Source organism: Peromyscus eremicus, chromosome 1 (assembly GCF_949786415.1).
Source record: "Peromyscus eremicus chromosome 1, PerEre_H2_v1, whole genome shotgun sequence".
Taxonomy (NCBI): Eukaryota; Metazoa; Chordata; class Mammalia; order Rodentia; family Cricetidae; genus Peromyscus; species Peromyscus eremicus.
In genome coordinates, this window is record NC_081416.1 from 151,340,183 (window position 1) to 151,358,942 (window position 18,760).

The window sequence follows — 18,760 nt, forward strand, 5'->3', positions numbered from 1 at the left end:
CCTCTGCCTCCCAGTGCTGGGATTAAAGGCGTGGAGCATGCCCAGCTCCTATTTCTTCAGATTTGAGGAAGGTGTGAAAGGGCGGAGGTCTAGAGCATGAACCCAGGCGCCGTGTGGAAGCATCGGTTTTCATCAAGTTGTAGGGTCTTGTGTTCCAGCCAGTTCTGCCAGCGTCTTCTGCTATGCCGAATCAGAATGCTCAGTTTTATTTTTTTATTTTATCATTTTGTTGTGCACGCATGTAGATGCAGGTCCATGTGTAGAGGTCACAACAGTCAACCTCAGGTGTTGTTCTTCGGAAGCCATCTACCTTTTGTTTGAAACACGGTCTCTTAGTGGTCTGGAGCTTGCTGATCAGGTTAGGCCGTCTGAGCAGGGAACCCCAGGGGTTCACCTGTGTCAGCCTCCCAAACACTGGGATTATCAGCACGTTGCCACCACATGGGGCTCTTTGAAATGTGTGTTTGAGGCTCAAACTCAGATCTTCATGTTTATGTATCAAGCACTTTCCTCAGCCCCAGTTTTACTTTTTGCTGAACTAATTCATGTTTATTATGATTTTATTTTAGTTTCTGTATATGGGATGTTTTACCTGCATGTATGTCTACCATGTGCATGTAGAGGCCAGAAGAGGGCCTGGAGTCAAACCCAGCTCCTCTGGGAGAGCAGCCATCAGCTGGGCCTTCTCTCCAGCCCCAGTTAATGATTTGAAACTGAAAGATGAGGCTACTGTGGTGTCAGTAAAGGTGTCTGGCCTTTACTCGTGAGTCCCCAGTTGTGGGACTGTCAAGTTCCCATTCAGTGCAAGATGAGCACCGCGTCCCATAGCCAGCCTCTCTTCTCTCTCTTCTCCAGGTCTTCCATCGACAGCGAACCAGCCTTGGTCTTGGGCCCTCTGAAGTCTGCACAGGAGCTGCGGAGGGAACAGCAGCTGGCAGAGATTGAGACCCGCAGGCAGGAGAGGGAGAAGACCGGCAGGGCCAGGCCTCCTGGGCAAGAGCTGGTGGACGAGTTACAGGGCCCCTTCTCCTACGACTTCTCCTACTGGGCCCGGTAAGTGCTTGTGCTCTCCACTGCGTTCTCTCTTCTGTGGATAGAACCAGCCAGCCAACCTGAGCCATTCTGACTCCTTCAGGTCTGGAGAGAAAATCACGGTCACACCCTCGTCCAAAGAGCTCCTCTTTTACCCGCCGTCCATGGAAGCCACAGTCAGTGGAGGTATGTGTCCACTCCACGAGCGAGTGTCCTGCCTTCGTCTCTCTTTGCATGTGTTTAAGTGAGTTTTGTTACATTTGCGCAGCCATGTCTGTGAGCCACCCAAAGCCTCTTTGTACTTGGTGCCGCTAGTAGATGGACCCCATGGACGGATGGTCGGCTGCATGGATAAAGAAGTGAATGGGTGCCGGGCGGTGGTGGTGGCACATGACTTTAATCCCAGCACTCGGGAGGCAGAGGCAGGCGGATCTCTGAGTTTGAGGCCAGCCTGGGCTACAGAGTGAGTTCCAGGACAGCCAGAGCTGTTACACAGAAAAACCCTGTCTTGAAAAACCAAGAAAAAAAGAAATGACTGGTCTAAGTAAAGGCAGCGTCGGTGAGTGTAGGTGAGGTGTTTTCTGGAGAAGACCCTGTCTTCCTTTGATCTGATCGATCCGAAGGAAGAGGAAAAGCCATACCACCAGTTACCAAACCTGCTTGAGCTTGCTGCTTCTGGACTGTTTGGGCAGTTTGGGTCTTCCTTTTCCCAGGTGTGGAGGGAAGGTCTTTTCCAGGAACAGTTATCGCAGTGCCTGCCTGTGGAACATTTGTGTGGTGTGTGTTTAGGGTTGAGTATGCCGGAAGAGTGAGTTTCTGGTGTGTCCACCCCACCCCTTCCATCTTCCCATGGGTCTGAGGTGAGCAGCACCCCCAGAAGAAGATTTCAGGTGTCTTGCTCTGTCCCCACCTTTCTCTCGTGAGATAGGGTCTCATGGAACCTGGAGGTGGACTGGCAGCCGTGTGTGTGCCCTGGCCATCCATCATCTGGCCTTCGTCCCCACCCCCTCCCTCCCCCACCCCCAAGGTTATAGGCACATGGCTGAACTTGGCTTTTGACGTGTGTACTGGGGATTCAAACGCCTGTCCTCATTTGCAGAACCGCACATCTCCCCAGCCAGAGCTTCCATCTTTAATGGCTCGGGTCTGGGTCCTCTTCGGAGAACTCCAGCGGGTGCCTCTCCCCTCCATAGCACCAGCCCATCCTTTTGTTTCCTCCTTAGAAAACTGCCCTGGGAAGTTGATTGAGATCCATGGGAAGGCAGGCTTGTTCCTAGAAGGCCAGATCCACCCAGAGCTGGAGGGAGTCGAGATTGTGATCAGTGAGAAGGGAGCAAGTTCACCCTTGATCACTGTCTTCACTGATGATAAAGGTGCCTACAGGTATGTCCCCGAGGAGAAACCGCTTGCCTGGCCCAGCAGGGAGCCTCCTGAGGCAGGTGGGGCTCTGGCTTCCTGGGGAAGGCTAGGCTTTCTCTGCAGCTGCAAACAGCCATTTGTAGTGCTTGGCTCTCTTTCCTGCAGCGTCGGCCCCCTGCACAGTGACCTGGAATATACTGTGACCTCTCAGAAGGAGGGCTACGTGCTAACTGCCGTGGAAGGAACTGTGGGAGACTTCAAGGCTTATGCCTTGGCCGGCGTGAGCTTTGAGGTAACATTTCACAGGTCACTTCATTGAGGGTAATGCACATGGTGATAAACCACACAGAAAGCGCAGTCAGTTCTACACATGCTCACACATATCGCAGACACCACCACTGTCAAAAGAGCAAATTTCCTGTCCCCATTGTCCTTCACGCTGATGCTGATGTCACCTGTTTCTGTCAGTGAGTTAGCATCTTTCGGAGCTTTTATATAAGTGGAATTGTGTACCATGGTTTCCTTCACATGGGTACAGTGTGGAGAGAGACATGGACTTTCACATGCTTGTGCATGTTTCCACTATCACTTTTTTTCTTTGGAGGCAGGGTGTCTAGCCCAGACTGTCCTCTAAGCCTCTAACTCCCTGTGTTGTGGAATGTATCTCTGAACTCCTAATCCTCCTGTCTTTATCTCCCAAGTTCTGAGATGATGGGCCTGCACGTCCACACCCGGTATAGTTGGTACTGGGGATGGGGCCCAGAGCTTTGTGCATGCTGGGCAGGCGCTCAGCCAATCACGCCATCTCCCTGGCCCTAGATTGTCATTCTCACTTGCTCTGTGTTCCCATGGTGATGCCTAGTGTCTGTGTCTTGTCCACTAGTCCTTTGTGCAGTGTACTGTACAGCACAGGCTGTGACATGGTTGAGTGTGACTGTAAAGTACATCACACACAGCCTGAAGCACCGTTGCTGAGGGCGGCTTAGACCAGAGTGAGGAGGTGCAGACATGCAAGAACTATGCACCGTAGATGATATCTGTGGTCTATAAGACACTCCTAGAGTGATCGAGAACACACAACCTCTAGGAAAAGAAGAAGAACACAGACGGGCATCCATGGATGTAACTCGATGACTAGGAAGCTGGAAGACACACTCTGCTTGGGCAGCCACTGAGGGAATGCTCTCTGGGGGATGGCCTTGTAATAATTAAGTCCAGTCCTTAGTTATGGGGTATGCCTGTTTTGCCATGGAGAGGTAATTTATGGACTGCTGTGACAAGGATAGGAGAACTTGTTGAGGTTCAGTCTGTGTGGGTGGGGAGGCCACTGGCTCACATCTTCATAGATCCTGAGGCAGAGGAAAGGTAGCAAGTCCCATCCTCTGTCATGGCCCACCCCCCAAGTTTGCACATCCTCCTAAAGCGTCACCTGTCAGTTGGGGAGCAAGTGTTCAAACATGTGAGCCTGTGGTGACATTGACACTCAGACCGTAATGGCAGCTCCTAGTGGTTGATTGCTCGGGAAAAGGTGTACGTGTTGGGACATTTTGGTTGTCTCCCCTTTTGTGCCACAGAAGTGTGCAGCTGGCCCCCTCTGCTCTAGAGTTCTGATCAGTTAAACAGCTGCAAGGTGGGACTGTCAGAACTGGGTGAGCCATGGAGAGCAAGTTGCAGAGTTCCATGCACAGCCTGCCATTTCTGCCCCGCCCCACCCCAGCCCACCATACCCCCTAGTCCCTCGATATACCAGCATTGTGAGTATGGGCCATAGAAGGAGTTCTGGAAGCTTCCACAGCATCTTACCGCTACTTGTGGGAGGAAGAGAAGAGTCCCCTGTCCTTAACCACTCCCTGCTCCCTTGGGAAGCGCTGCCTTTGTGGTTATTAAGTTTGACCTTGTCCTGTTGTTACTTCCTCCCCAGATAAAAGCTGAAGATGACCAGCCCCTCCCTGGGGTCCTCTTATCCCTCAGTGGTGGTGTGTTTCGTTCCAACCTCCTGACCCAAGACAACGGCATTCTGACCTTCTCAAACCTGGTAAGGCTGTGTTCTACAACGCCCCAGTGGGACACAGCACAGGCGTGTGTTGGACAGTGTAAGAACAGACTCGATGCGGGGTGGCTTAGGCTCCAGAGGTGCACCTGCTACAGCCCGGCGTACTTAGGACTCACTGCTGCTGATGCATGTTGTCTTACACAGGCACTGTCACCAGCCGATAATCATCTGACCACAGCAGCTCCTCCCTAGACAGCCCTTGGTTTTTTTGTTCTTGTGGGACAGTGGCTTGCTTGCCTGTGTTTCTTCTTCAAAGTCCACTCCATGTGTAAAGGACCAGGTTTTCATTGGAGGTGGGGTCCAAGGCCAGTGGAGTTGCGGAAGTGCACGTGCGTTGGCTTCGCTCCTGGAGTGAAGTGGGCTAGCGTGAACCTGCTCAGGGCGCCTAGACGGTCACAGGTCACAGGCTTTGCACGTCCAGCCGCTGCTCACTCTCTGCTACTTGTTTGCTGAGTCATTTCCGGCTCTTCCTGTCGGTTCTGATTCTTCGTAGTTCGGGTGTGGCCTCTGCTCTGCTGAGGTGCTAAAGGTGGTAGCAGCAACTCCCTGTCTACATTGCAGGAATAGGGCGGCCATTTCTGTGTGTCTGGAGGCCCTGACGCTCTGTCCTGATTGTAATGATAGGGCGTGTGGGAGGCACTGGTGGGTTGGGCCAAGATGGCCCAGGGGGTGAGGGAGACATGCCATGCAGACACGGTGGCAGTCAGTGTGGCACGGTGGAAAGTTACTCATACCCTAGGCACAGCATCCACATAGAAGTTACTATAGTAGAGAGATAGAGGGAAAGGGGGAGAGAAAGAGGGAAAGAAAGAGAGAAAGCAGAGACGTTCATACCTCATAGCAAGAAAGGGAGGAAAGGGGAGAGAAAGAAGAAGGGAGGGGTCTTTCCCCAAAGGAGGCCTTACGTCAGGACTCTCAGGGCAGGTCCCCAAGGGGTGGGCCAGAATGCCAACATTCCTCTGTTTTGATTATTGTAAGAAGGTGAGTTATGTATGTATGATTATATGTAAGAAGGTGAGCAAGTGAGGGAATAAGGGCGCTGAATTCTCGAGACTGCTTCTTGCTGACGAGGAGTGAAGTGGGAGGGGGAAGTTGGGAGTCGGGTCACGCACAGTGGGAGATGTGAGTGATGAAGCATTCAGTTGGCTGTCATCGTGAAGACCTCAGGTGTGGAGACCTCAGGCATCTGGTCTTTGGGGGAGCTGAGAAGGCAGGTTGCTAGGAGAAAAAGCAGATTGTTATCATGGGCTACATGAGTGGGCCTAGCCATGGGAAGAGTGGTAACTGCCAGAAAGAAAGGATCAGAGAAGTGCCCTGGTTATACAGGGGAGGCAAGGGTGAGTGTGTAAGACACAGATGTCCCTTTATTTATTGGGACATCTTGGAAAACCATGTTCTGGTTCCTGGGTAGGTGCATGCTTGAGCCTGGAGAGGTGGTACCCACAGTGAATTGAAGGATGATGTGTTTTTTTTAAGAGTGCATGAACCATCTTGTCTGTTGTTTCTCTGGAGGTGGGGGTGCATCCATCCCAGTTGATGTCCTCTGTTGGTGGTTGGTATCCTCAGAGCTGGTGCAGGGGCTGGTGTATCTAGAGGACCCTCTGTGGATTGACCTTGGCCCAGGCAAGAGTGAAACTGCAAATTATGCTGGATAATGGGTAGGGTCAAAATGAGCTCTGGAGACTGTAGCAAAACTCTTCCCAGGAGCCTGCAGGTATCTGTCAGCTGGAACAGATTTACATCCTGGTGTCATAGCAAAAGGATTAAAAATTCATAGACATTTAAGGATTGTTAAGAACTGTTTGTAGTCAATGCTGTATCAGTTTATCAAAACTGCATTTATCAATATTAAAACTTTGAACTTCCAGTTATATCTGAAACCAGTCTATCCTGTACCATGAAGTCTGTGAATGAGGCACACCTGTCTGTATTTTTAACAGGAAACTTACTAATGAGCTGTCAAGGTGCTTGTAGTCTTGGTGTTGGGACTGTTAAACTGGTACCCTAGTCATCAAGCATCATCAGATCTAGAAGGATAAATTTAAGAAGAAGTGAGACAGCTTTCCAGCTACCTAGGCAGCAATCCCAAGTCTCTGTGTAGTCGTTGGGAGACAGAAGCCCCCAAAGCAGCACCTGTTCAGCTGCTAAGACCAGATCTGACAGATTTTTTTTTTTTTTTTTTTTTTGGTTTTTTGAGACAGGGTTTCTCTGTGTAGCTTTGCGCCTCTCCTGGAACTCACTCTGTAGCCCAGGCTGGCCTTGAACTCACAGAGATCCGCCTGGCTCTGCCTCCCAAGTGCTGGGATTAAAGGCGTGTGCCACCAACGCCCTCTGACAGATTATTTTTTTGTGGAGTAGGAATTTAGGGAGACTGACCCACCTTGACTTTGTAGCATGGGACAAACCGGTCCTCCATTGTTCCACTTATTTACAGTCTGGACAGGATCTCAGCTTTTCACTGCGTGGCCAGCCTTGCCATAAGCCTCCAGGTGGAAGTTCTTCTGTGGCCATCTATCTTGGAGAAGATACAGGATGCTGCCAGGAGTTGACATGTCTCTATCATTAAAAGCTTTTATTTTAAATGCCATATTCTCAGATCTCCAAAGGTGTTTGAGAACTTGGGAAACAAAATCTGTTAGGTATATCTAAATTAACTCCAAGAGCATATATAAATTAAATCTGGATGTATAGTTTTCCTAATCAGTTACAACTTACCAGTTGACAAGGAGGCTAGACATACATTCTGGTACTGTTATTTTTTAAGGCCCAGTAGTTTTGATCTTTGAGTACAGCCACATTATAATCCTGAATGATTTATATAGAAATAATAATTTCTTAAGGTCATATAATACCTTTTTGGTTCTACATAAAGAAGGTCAAGTGTCTTATCTTATTGCAGAACCATTTTAGTTAATAAATCTATTAATTGACAACTCTGGGCCAAGTTTTTAGGATATCAATGGGCATTATAGGTAGACATTTTGTCCCCTATACCAGGGAGTTTTTCTTTGACATAGCCTTTTAGCCTGTTTTGGGGGGCTGGGAGGATGATATACTCTCTTCTATAACTGCTTCAAGCTGAAATGAGGCACAGACGATCAGAGCCTAAGGAGGCCAAGAGCCTAGTCAAACCCAGGCAGTGGACTACTATCAGTGTGTGGTCATCTGACCTGACTGTAGAGACAGGGAATGGTTATGTTTGGCTGGACTGGTCCCCATCATATCAGCCTTCAGCAAGTCTAGAGCTTGTGGTCCTCTGGGGCAGATTGTAGTCAGTAATTGATGCTTGGATGTGTCTACCAGCCTTGTGGAAACCTGCTGAAGCAGGCAGACTAGAGACAAAAGTTAAAATTATGAACTTATTTGGAACCTTTAGGCCTACAGCTTTAGTAATTGGGAAGGGGAGGAGTTTGGAAACTCAAGCTGTACTGTTGTACTTATGTGGAGTCTTTTTGACCTCTGTGAACTGGATCCAATGGCTTCTTTTGATCCTCCGAGGCTTATATGAATTCTTATTTTATAAAAGGACATAAGACATATTAAATAAAATAAAAGGACATAGATATATTAGTATCACCAATCAGTATTGAAATCCAAATTGTAGAAAAGCAGACAAGGAGTATTTAGGCTCATACCTTTGAGTCTTAGCAAAATTACAGATTTGGGTTAAAAGATGTGTATATTTTTTGTTTAGAGAGAGCCAGGTACAAGTTGAACAGCCTGTCTTTGGCCTAATTAGAAGTTTAAGTTTATATTTATAAGACAACCAAGAAAAATTTAAAATCCCGAGCTTGTCACCCAAGCAGTATCAGAATTCTATTAATGATAAAATCTGAACTTTTGAAATCTTAATATAACAATATCATAGAATGGGAAAGTAATCTGAAGCATTTAAATCTCTCAAATGTCTTCTTGCAATATTAAAAATAAAGTATTCTCTTTTATTTTAAAAGGAAGAAAATATGGCATAACCATAATCAAACCATTATCATCTGGGTGACTTTTAAATTATATAAACTTTGGTTGCCAGAGCAAATTATATTCTTGTGTATAAAAGCATTGAGGTGCAGCTTTAATATCTTATTAAATAAGCATTGTCTTATTTCCCAGTGTTAATAGTTTTAATTTTTTTTAATTTTAACAGATTTTTAATCATATCTAATAAAATAAATTTATAAATCTTAAGATAAGGTAGCACCAGTGTGTGCTGAGCAGGTCGAAACTGGCCTCTTCATTTCTGACTCACATGTTGTAGCAAACTGTAAAGCTGCAAGAAAGCAATCAGAAAGTTTATTAAAATAGACAGAGAAAGAAAGAGAGGGAGAGAGGAAACAGAGAGGGAGAGAAAGGGAAAGCAGAGGCGTGCACACCTCATAGCAAGAAAGGGAGGAAGGGGGAGAGGAAGAAGGGAGGGGTCTTTCCCCTCCCTTACATCAGGACGCAGGGCGAGTCCTGCAGGGGCGGGCCAGAATGCCAACACTGATTGTGCCCGTCTCTTGGCAGAGCCCGGGCCAGTACTACTTCAAACCCATGATGAAGGAGTTCCGCTTTGAACCGTCCTCGCAGATGATAGAAGTTCAGGAGGGGCAGAACCTGAGGATCACCATCACTGGCTTCCGAACTGCCTACAGGTGCGTGCCCTCCCCCAGGCTGTAGGTGGACCTCACTGGGGCTCAGATCTAGAAGTGCCCCCCAGGCTTCATGTTGACTGAATTGGGGGAGGAATTTGAGATAAGGTAGACACCAGAGAGGTGACTCTTCTTCCTTGCAATGCATAGGTGACTGCTGTGCCTCCTCCCAGTGTCCTCCACTTCCTGCCCTCCTTCCAGTGTCCCCCCACTTCCCACCCTCCTCCCAGTGTCCCCCTCCCGCTTCCTGCCCTCCTTCCAGTGTCCCCCCCACTTCCCACCCTCCTCCCAGTGTCCCCCCACTTCCCGCCCTCCTCCCAGCGTCCCCCCACTTCCCTCCTCCCAGTGTCCCCCCACTTCCCGCCCTCCTCCCAGTGTCCCCCCCACTTCCCGCCCTCCTCCCAGTGTCCCCCCACTTCCCGCCCTCCTCCCAGCGTCCCCCCACTTCCCTCCTCCCAGTGTCCCCCCACTTCCCGCCCTCCTTCCAGTGTCCCCCCACTTCCCGTCCTCCCAGTGTCCCCCCACTTCCTGCCCTCCTCCCAGTGTCCCCCCTACTTCCTGTCCTCCTCCCAGTGTCCCCCTGTAGCTAGAGTTTTCCTGCCTGGCCCACAGTCAGGACAAATCTCTATCACCTGCCAGTCCCACAGCCTCAGACCCGACCAAGTAAACACAGAGACTTATATTGCTTACAAACTGTATGGCCATGGCAGGCTTCTTGCTAACTGTTCTTACAGCTTAAATTAATCCATTTCTATAAATCTATACCTTGCCACATGGCTCGTGGCTTACCGGCATCTTCACATGCTGTTTGTCATCGTGGTGGCTGGCAGTATCTCTCTCACTCAGCCTTCCACTTCCCAGCTTTATTCTCCTCCTTGTCCCGCCTACACTTCCTGCCCAACCAATGGCCAATCAGTGTTTTATTTATTGACTAATTAGCAACACATTTGCCATACAGAACATCCCACAGCACTTCCTTTTTTTTTCAAAAAGGAAGGTTTTAACCTTAACAAAGTAAAATTACATATAATTTGGGAATTTGGGCGTAGCTTCTCTTACTACTTCCTGCTGGAGGGGGGCGCTGTATCTTATGGGGATACAAAGAAAATTTTAGGATCATGGAGTAGTCCATGAGGCTGTATCGTCTGAGCCAGTTGCTTTGAAACGGGTCTGGATGTTGGATCATCTGGGCCATGGTGTCATTGGAGACCTTTCAGGGGGTCTTGGCTGGTCAAACCTGATGTATCTTAATCTTGAACAAATTCATAGCCTTTGGCTTTCTGTGGGAACAAAAGCAGAGTCTCCTTTCCAAAGTAACATATCCTTATATCCAAATTTTGAAGTCGTTACCTTTAAAATATACATTTTGGCATAACTCAACAGCTTTTACAATCAAATGTTTTTCTGCAGTTAAAAATCCCAAAGACAACACAATCCAGATTCTCTGTGTAATATTCATCTTAACGTGGCTTATTTTTTATATTAACTTTACTGTCTCTTTAAAGACTTTATTTTTAAAAACTATGTATTTGTTTATATAGCTGTATATATCACCTTTTTTTGTCTCTTTCAAGCCTACGTATATTTTACACACATTTTAAACTATTACATCTGAATCTGTCTTGTTGTGAATCTATTGCCTTAAACTGCAGCAGCTGTGGCTGCAGGCTCCATCCACCACAGCTTCCCAACATGGCTACGTTTACCACCGGCTCTGGGAGCTATCGTGGGTCTATGCTTTTATCCAAGCAGCGTGCAGCCCAGAAACCTCTTTTTTTGTTTTGTACTAACAAAGGCTAAATCCACCACGCAGCTTAATGTGCCACTTGCAGAGGCCTCATTCCCGCCATACTGCAGGTCCAGCACGCTAGGAACCCACAAGTAGCTCAAACCAGCAGCTGCCACTCATTTGAGAGAGACAATTAGGAACTGTTTTTAGCTCCGTTTTAGAATCTTTTTTCTCAGTTTTTAGATGGAAACTCTTGCCACCACGTTGGACGCCATTTGTAGCTTCCCAACATGGTGGTGGTTTACTGTAAGCTGTAAGAACAGTTAGCAAGAAGCCTGCCACGGCCATACAGTTTGTAACCAATATAAGTCTCTGTGTTTGTTTGGTTGGATCTGAGGCTGTGGGACTGGCAGGTGAGAGAGATTTGTCCTGACTGTGGGCCAGGCAGGAAAATTCTAGCTACACTTCCCGCCCTCCTCCCAGTGTCCCCCCACTTCCCGCCCTCCTCCCAGTGTCCCCCCCACTTCCCGCCCTCCTCCCAGTGTCCCCCCCTTCCCGCCCTCCTCCCAGTGTCCCCCCACTTCCCGCCCTCCTCCCAGTGTCCCCCCCCCACTTCCCGCCCTCCTCCCAGTGTCCCCCCCCACTTCCCGCCCTCCTCCCAGTGTCCCCCCCCACTTCCCGCCCTCCTCCCAGTGTCCCCCCACTTCCCGCCCTCCTCCCAGTGTCCCCCCACTTCCCGCCCTCCTCCCAGTGTCCCCCCCACTTCCCGCCCTCCTCCCAGTGTCCCCCCCTTCCCGCCCTCCTCCCAGTGTCCCCCCACTTCCCGCCCTCCTCCCAGTGTCCCCCCCCACTTCCTGCCCTCCTCCCAGTGTCCCCCCCCTTCCCGCCCTCCTCCCAGTGTCCCCCCACTTCCCGCCCTCCTCCCAGTGTCCCCCCACTTCCCGCCCTCCTCCCAGTGTGTTGCCTCCTGTCCAATCACCAGCATGCTTTTTGAAAACCAGTCTGTGGAAGCCTAGTGCCTTACTACAAAAATGCATGTTTAAAAAAATGTTTTAACTATGATTACATTTTTTTTTTCTCGAGACGCGGTTTCTCTGTGTAGTCCTGACTGTCCTGGATCTCACTCTGTAAACCAGGCTGGCCTTAAACTCACAGAGATATGCCTGTCTCTGCCTCCCGAGTGCTGGGATTAAAGGCGTGCGCCACCACAGCCCAGCTTCTATGATTATGTTTTTAAAGAGGAGGAAATATAACTCAAGTAGAACTTGCAAATGTTGGAAAAGGGTAGACAATGGAAATTACCTTTCTTGGCTGGGCATGATGGTACACTCCTTGAATCTGAGACATAGGCAGGTAAATCTCCAAGTTTTGAGGCCAGCCAGTTTGGAGTTCCAGGACAACCAGGGCTACACAGAGAGACCTTGCCTTAAAGCATCCCGAATCAAATGGAACCAAAACAACAAGAAGAAATCCCTCCAAATAAACAAGTAAATAAATAAATGACATTTCTTTTCTTGCCTCCTTGATCCCCAGCTCCCTTCCAGGAGACACCCAGAGTTTCCATTTCTTCTCAGTACTCTCAGAGGCGATGTATGCAAATCCTAACTACAGTTGAGTGGATGGATATTCACTAACTATGTATAGATGGACAGGATAGGTACAGACTATATACATGTACACACACATACATGTTAACATGGGTTTACAACAGCACTTGGGATGAAGGATAATCAGAAAGATTAGGTGTACAAAATGGACCATTTCAACCAATTATGTGGTATGAAAATCCTCGTGAGTTATTTACATCATTGAATGCTTCGTATTTAAATTGAAGATTAGCAAGGATGAAGACAGTTTAGCCCCTATGTTATAGCCTCTGGAGTGGACTTCCAGATATACAGGAGCAATGGATTACAGCATGTCCGGCTGCTGGCCAGGTCCCGCTGCAGAGCCTGGCTGTGGACGTGTCCCCACAGAGCGGTTCTGCCCTGGAACCCTTGGTAAACAGTCCCTTTGTGCTTCCGAGGACTGATGGCGCCACATGCCTCTTCTTCTCTTGTCACACCAGCTGCTACGGCACAGTGTCCTCTTTAAATGGAGACCCAGAGCAGGGTGTCGCAGTGGAAGCCGTGGGGCAGAAGGACTGTAGCATCTACGGAGAAGACACCGTGACGGATGAGGACGGAAAGTTCCGGTTACGTGGACTGCTGGTGAGGGAGGCTGTGTGTTTTGTTGGGGTTTTTCCTGTCGCTGTCAGTGGTGTCCCTGTGGGACAGTGGGGGCTACAGGATGAGGTGGGACTCTAGAATCCCCGATTGGAGCTGACACTGTGTTTAACCAACATGGCTGCTTTGGTCTGTGGGAAAATAAGGCCTCTAAAGGGGGATTGGTATAGCTTTGCCCGGTGCTGAGTGCTTGTGGTGTATGCCAGGGCTGTGAAACCGAGGGGCACTGTGAGTGATGGGCTAAGACGAGTGGTCAGGACTGGAGGGCAGGGCGCAGGTAGAGGCCTGGGCCTGTTGCTCTGCTCCAGGTTACGCTGACTAGAGTATGAACAGTGTTGCCAAGTGGTTAGAACTTTTAAAAGAGAAGCCTCCCCATCATATTTTGTTGAAAAAATTCCTTAACTACCATCTCTACACGGTCCCAATTTCTGATTTTTAAACGTTAACTAGTTAAGGAAAAATAAAAACATGGCTTCACTGTGTGGCACAAAGGAGCCACTTGTTCCTGGGGCCACTGAGCCACGACTCTTGGCTTTGGGACTGTGGTGCCTTTATCCTGGAGTTTAAGTTGTTTACACGTTCACCTGCTCCAGAGTCTGGCCCCGACAGCGTGGCTGCCTGTCAGTAAATGGTAATGGTGCCGGACTGAGCAGAGCCTGCCTCAGGGGGCCTCCCTGCACTGAGCAGCGCTTGTTCTTGTTCTTGGCTGCGCCCACCCCCGGGTATGCTGCGCTTTCTTCCTTCTCTGGTTTTAGAGTGAGAACTGTGTATCACCTTTGCTCCCCCGGGGTCCTGCTGGCCTGGTTTGCTCATTTAATTAAACTTAGCATGGCCCCTTTTCCGTGGTGGTAGTTCCTGCCGCCGCCGCTGATGCTCGTCACAGCTGTCTTCCCCCACCGCGTTAGTTCGTCGGTACTCCTTCAGGGACTGGCTCATGGAGGCGGAGTGTGCTTCCACAGGGAAGACCTCACCCAGGTGTGAGTCTTCTCCAGAGCAGGGCAGGCTGGAGATGCCTTCTTAGGGGAAGGATTTCAACTCCACTTAGGTGGTGAGCTCCTGGCTGCGTTTGTTCGTTTCACCTCGAAGGCCAGAGTGCCTGTGGAGGCATCTCTGGGAGAAAGCTGCACCTTTAGACGTGGCCGCTCTCTCAGTCAGGGTGGTTTCATGACCAAGATCAAGCTGAAGAGGAAAGCGTTTATTTTGCTTATATTTTCACATTGCTGTTCATCATCAAAGGAAGTCAGGGCAAGAATTCAAACAGGGCAGGAGCTGATCAGAGGCCATGGAGGAGTGCTGCTTACTGCCTTGCTTCCCTAATGCTTTTCTGTCGGCTTAGTGGCTATACCTTAATGTACTGATCTTTCAGCTACCATCTGCGGCCCTGTGGTCCTGCAGACAGCGCCCTGCCAGCCACTTAGGCTCACGGCCTGAAGGGACTTCCAGTCATAAGATATAGGTTTAAACTAAGTTTATATCATTCTATTTACCAACAAAGACTCAGAAGTCAGATGTGGGGGTGAAAACCTGCTAGATCAGAGAAGCTGAGAAGCAACCAGCTGACCTTCCTTTTTGGACCCAGCAAGAGACATGTCTCTCCACTCGTGCCAACCCAAAATGAAAAACTCGAAACTCCAAGTCCCACCCTACTCTGTCCTGTGTGGCTCTCTATCCATATTTCTGGCTCCTCTGGACTCTCTATGGCTAATTCCAGTTAACTAGTTCCTGACTCTACCCCCTGAACCAAGGATGATTTTATTTAATTAATGCAAATTTGGGGTTCACAGTGTGATTGAATATATCCCACAATACTTCCCTCTGGCTTGCTCAGCCTGCTTTCTTCCAGCGTCCAGGACCACCAGCCCAGGGATGGCACTACCCACCTTGGACTGGGCCCTCCCCATCAGTCACTAAGAAACTGCTCTGCAGAATAGCCCGCTGGCTAATCTTATGAAGGCATTTTCTCTTCCTGAATGACGCTAGCATGTGTCAGGTTGATATAGGTGGCCAGCACTGCCAGAGGCTATAGGCACATCCCTGGGACAGCTAGCCAAGGGTTGAGAAGGATTGTAGCCTAGCCCTGGCAGTGGCAGTGGCCACTATTTCCAGATTTAATAGTACCATCTCTCCTCTCTTTGAGTCTCTTCCCCTCAAGGTGCCAGTAACTGTTTGACTAGAACTCCTAGGCCTAATTGAACACGTGTCTAATTGTGGTCTTCCCTTTAACTGGCTTCACAGTGTTTTATTTTTAATTATGTTTCATTTATTCTTTGAAAGTTTTATACAATATATTTTGATCATATTCTTTCCCCCCCTCCAACTCCTCCCTGATCCTCTGTACCTTCCTACTCACCGAATTTTATATCTTTTTCTCTCTTCAAAAAGACTCCCAAAAAAGCCAAAATAAATCATGGGATTCAATTTGTGTTGGCTGACTACTCCTGGGCACAGGACATGACCTGGAGTGTGGTTGATGTACCCAGTGTCATTTGATTAGAGAAACCTGATTTTTCCTCGTCCCCAGAAGTACCAATTACAAGAGCTTCTTGGTTATGGGTGGGTTTTTGTCTGGCTTATGCAGTAGGTCTTAAGCATGCTGTCAGTCTGAGTTCATATGCATATCTACACTATTGTATCCAGAAAACTGTTTCCCTGAAGTCATGTACTACCTCTGGCTCTTAGAGTCTTCCTACCCCCTGTTCTCCATAGGCCTCTGGGCACTGAGGGAGGGTGTGATACAGACATCCCATTTAGGGCTGAGCACTCCGAAGTCTCTCACTCTGAAGTTGTGCAGTGGTGAACTTCCATGCTAATTACCATCTGCAGGAGGAAGCAGCTTCTCCCGTGTGGGTTAGTGAGACCTGACCTGTGACTACAGCAGCGTGTCATCAGGAGTCATTTGACTGCCGTGTTCATTTACGTTATAATAGCAGTCGGTTTCCCCAGGCCATGACTGTCTTGTCAGGTGTGGGTGCCAGGTTGTGGAGCAGCCCCTAAATCCAGAAACAGTAAAATAAAGTAAAAGGTGACTGCTTACTCCTACTTGCAGAGCTTGTAGTTAGGTGAGACTGAGAATTACCTTTCTCCTCTGGTACTGTGCACAGCACCTTCCAGCCCTAATAATGCTCGCCTGTAGAACGAAGTCTTAAATGGTCTTATTAATAAAAAAAAACAAAAAACAAAAAAACAAAAAACCTGGAGCCAGATATCAGGGTTAAAACCTGAGAGATCAGAGGAATAGAAACAGCCACAGCTAACCTCACCTCACCAACTCCTCAGCTTCCAAAGAGACCTACTTCCTGTCTACCCATGCCTATATGCCTTTCTCTTCTGCCATCTAACTTCCTCTCCGCCCAACTACATCTCTTCCTCTTCCTGCCCAGCTCTGTCACTTCCTGTCTGTCTGTACAGACCTCCAGACCTCTATGATTAGTGCTGGGATTAAAGGTATGTACCACCATGCCTGGCTGTGTTCCCAGTGTGGCCTTGAACTCACAGAGATCCAGACAGATCCCTGCCTCCCGAGTGATAGGATTAAAGGCGTGTGCTACCACTGCCTGACTTTTATGTTAATATAGTGGCTGGCTTTTCCCTCTGATCCTCAGATAAACTTTATTGGGGCACACAGCCAGTAGGGGTGATGCTTCCAGGTGAGTACCAACTAGATGTCTCCGTGTTCTGTGACATAAGGAGGTGGTATCAGTTGTAGAAGGTAGAAGGTTAGCCGTTAGCAATGGGGTTAGGTTTGGGGGTCTGTGGACATCTTTGGCATAGTGTTTTTATTTTTTTAAGTAAGAGATTTATTATCTTTGTAAGATCTCATGTGCTCTTTGTAGAATTCAAGCAACATATAAAAACATGACCGTAAAGGAAAAATGGCCTAGAGGCTGCTGTGGGCTTGAGGCCCCTCACTGGGCCTGCGCACACAGCAATGCTCAGAGCTGCAGAGCTCTGCTATCCAGTCTGTGCTGGTTTAGAAATAGCTGTCCACCCTGGGTTTTTCTCCTCCCAGAGGCCCCCAGACACCTGAGGCCTTAACCCATGCTTCAGGACTTGACCCTAGAGCTGTGCTCTTGGTGGCTGGAAGCTGATACTAGAGCCTTTCCAATCTTTTGATCCTATAAAATTGACTAATAAAACAGATGTAAATAAGAACATTTACTTATTTTTATTTTTCTAAGAAAAAAGCCTCAAATCGGGCTTGCATGAGATCTTGTCTATTGTAAGGATCAGCAGTGTAGTTCCAGTCACCACTGGACCCGTGTACAGGTCGGGGTGAGCACAGAGGAGGAAGAGTCTAGGAGAATAAAGATAGATGCTTGAAATCAGGAACAGGCCGCGTTTAGTCCTCTGTGAGTCAGGATGTGTGGGTGAACGACTGGAGAGACTGGAAAGTGGGGGGTGCGGTGGGGGGGGGGGAGTCGGGGCAGAGATGTCCCGGGTGGTGCCACCTGCAGCAAAGCCACCCTCAGGTCGTGTGACAGGCTCTGTAGAGAAGTAACGACCGGTGTCTTCGCAGCCAGGGTGCATGTACCACGTGCAGCTGAAGGCAGAAGGCAATGACCACATCGAGCGGGCGCTGCCCCACCATCGGGTAATCGAGGTAAGTATCACTCCTGCCGTGACTTGGCCTCGACTTTCCTGATCAGAGGCCCTCCAGTGCTCCTCCGGGGTAGGGTTGGAAACCCCAGTTCAGAGAGCATCCGCGTGAGTAGGGCTCTTTCTTGTGTATGTGTGTGGATGTACACATAGGAAGATGTGTGGGGAAGCCACAGGTGGATATTGGGCATCTCCCTTGATTGCTCTCTGTTTACTGAGGTAGAGTCTCTTGCAGAACCTGGAACTCATGGATTCACCTAGCTTGGCCAGCTAGCTTGCCCCAGAGATCCCCTGTGTCCCCCGTCCTGGGTGCTGGGATCACAGTTGGCCACCACACCACCTGTGTTTTACATGGATTCTGGGAATCCAGACTTCAGTCTCGACACTTAGAGAAGTGTCATCTCCACAACCCTTAGGAGAGGGTCTTTTAAAAAACTTTTTAACATTTTTATTTATTTTTGAGAATTTCGTGCATATGTACAATGTATTTTAATTATATCTGTCTCTTTCCTTCCCTCCTTCTAACTCCCTCCAAATTCTCCTCCATACCCCCTCCCAAATCCTGTCTTTTTATTTCAATGGCCCACTGAGTCAGTGCTGTCCACACACATACACGCTGTGTGGCCATCCCCTGGAGCAGGGCTGCCTGTCGGTGGCCACACCCACAAAGAAAAGTGACTCTTCCTTCCCACAGCTCCTGAGCTAGGTCTTGGGCTTTCTAACCCCACCCTCCCGTCTGCGCTACAGTTTTGACTGGCTTGTCACGTGCAGCTGTTACAGCTGCTGTCCTTGCATCAGGGCATGGCCGTCTCACGCCAGAAGATAGCACTTGATGGCTGTCCATCTTCTTCCATCTTCCCAGTGTCCCCTGAGTCCTGAGTGGCGGTGGGACTTGAGGCAGATGCCCCTTAGGCAGGAGCACTCACAGTTGCTGGTTCTCAGGACTGCGATCAGTTGTGAGTCTCTGCATTAGCCACTGTCCACCACAGAAATACGCTGCTCTGGCCGAGGTTGAGAGCGGCACAGATCTATGGGTATGAGCAGGTATTTGGAGGGCAGTTTGGCGGCATGACTACTTGGTAAAACAACAAGAGCAGGGCCTCCCAGCTGCGGGCTTTTGACCCAGGTCATTCACAGG

At 49.0% G+C, this 18,760-nt stretch overlaps 1 protein-coding gene across 13 annotated transcripts in view; it reads left to right on the forward strand.

Moving 5' to 3' along the window:
• Positions 1-18,760, forward strand: part of LOC131919912 (BOS complex subunit NOMO1) — a 120,280-nt gene that overhangs the window by 39,200 nt on the left and 62,320 nt on the right. For 7 of the 13 annotated variants that reach the window (XR_009381470.1, XR_009381472.1, XR_009381479.1 and 4 more), the window contains exons 19-25: positions 856-1,053; positions 1,136-1,218; positions 2,256-2,415; positions 2,557-2,683; positions 4,313-4,426; positions 8,948-9,075; positions 12,870-13,011. Coding sequence is in view for 4 of the 13 variants with exons in the window: in XM_059274353.1 (XP_059130336.1) it covers positions 856-1,053; positions 1,136-1,218; positions 2,256-2,415; positions 2,557-2,683; positions 4,313-4,426; positions 8,948-9,075; positions 12,870-13,011; positions 17,543-17,626 (1,036 nt within the window). In the remaining 9 variants the exon portion in view is untranslated. Of the gene's footprint in view, positions 1-855; positions 1,054-1,135; positions 1,219-2,255; positions 2,416-2,556; positions 2,684-4,312; positions 4,427-8,947; positions 9,076-12,869; positions 13,012-17,542; positions 17,627-18,760 lie in introns of all 13 variants that reach the window. The other 6 variants (XR_009381469.1, XR_009381468.1, XM_059274353.1 and 3 more) reach the window with 2 other exon arrangements.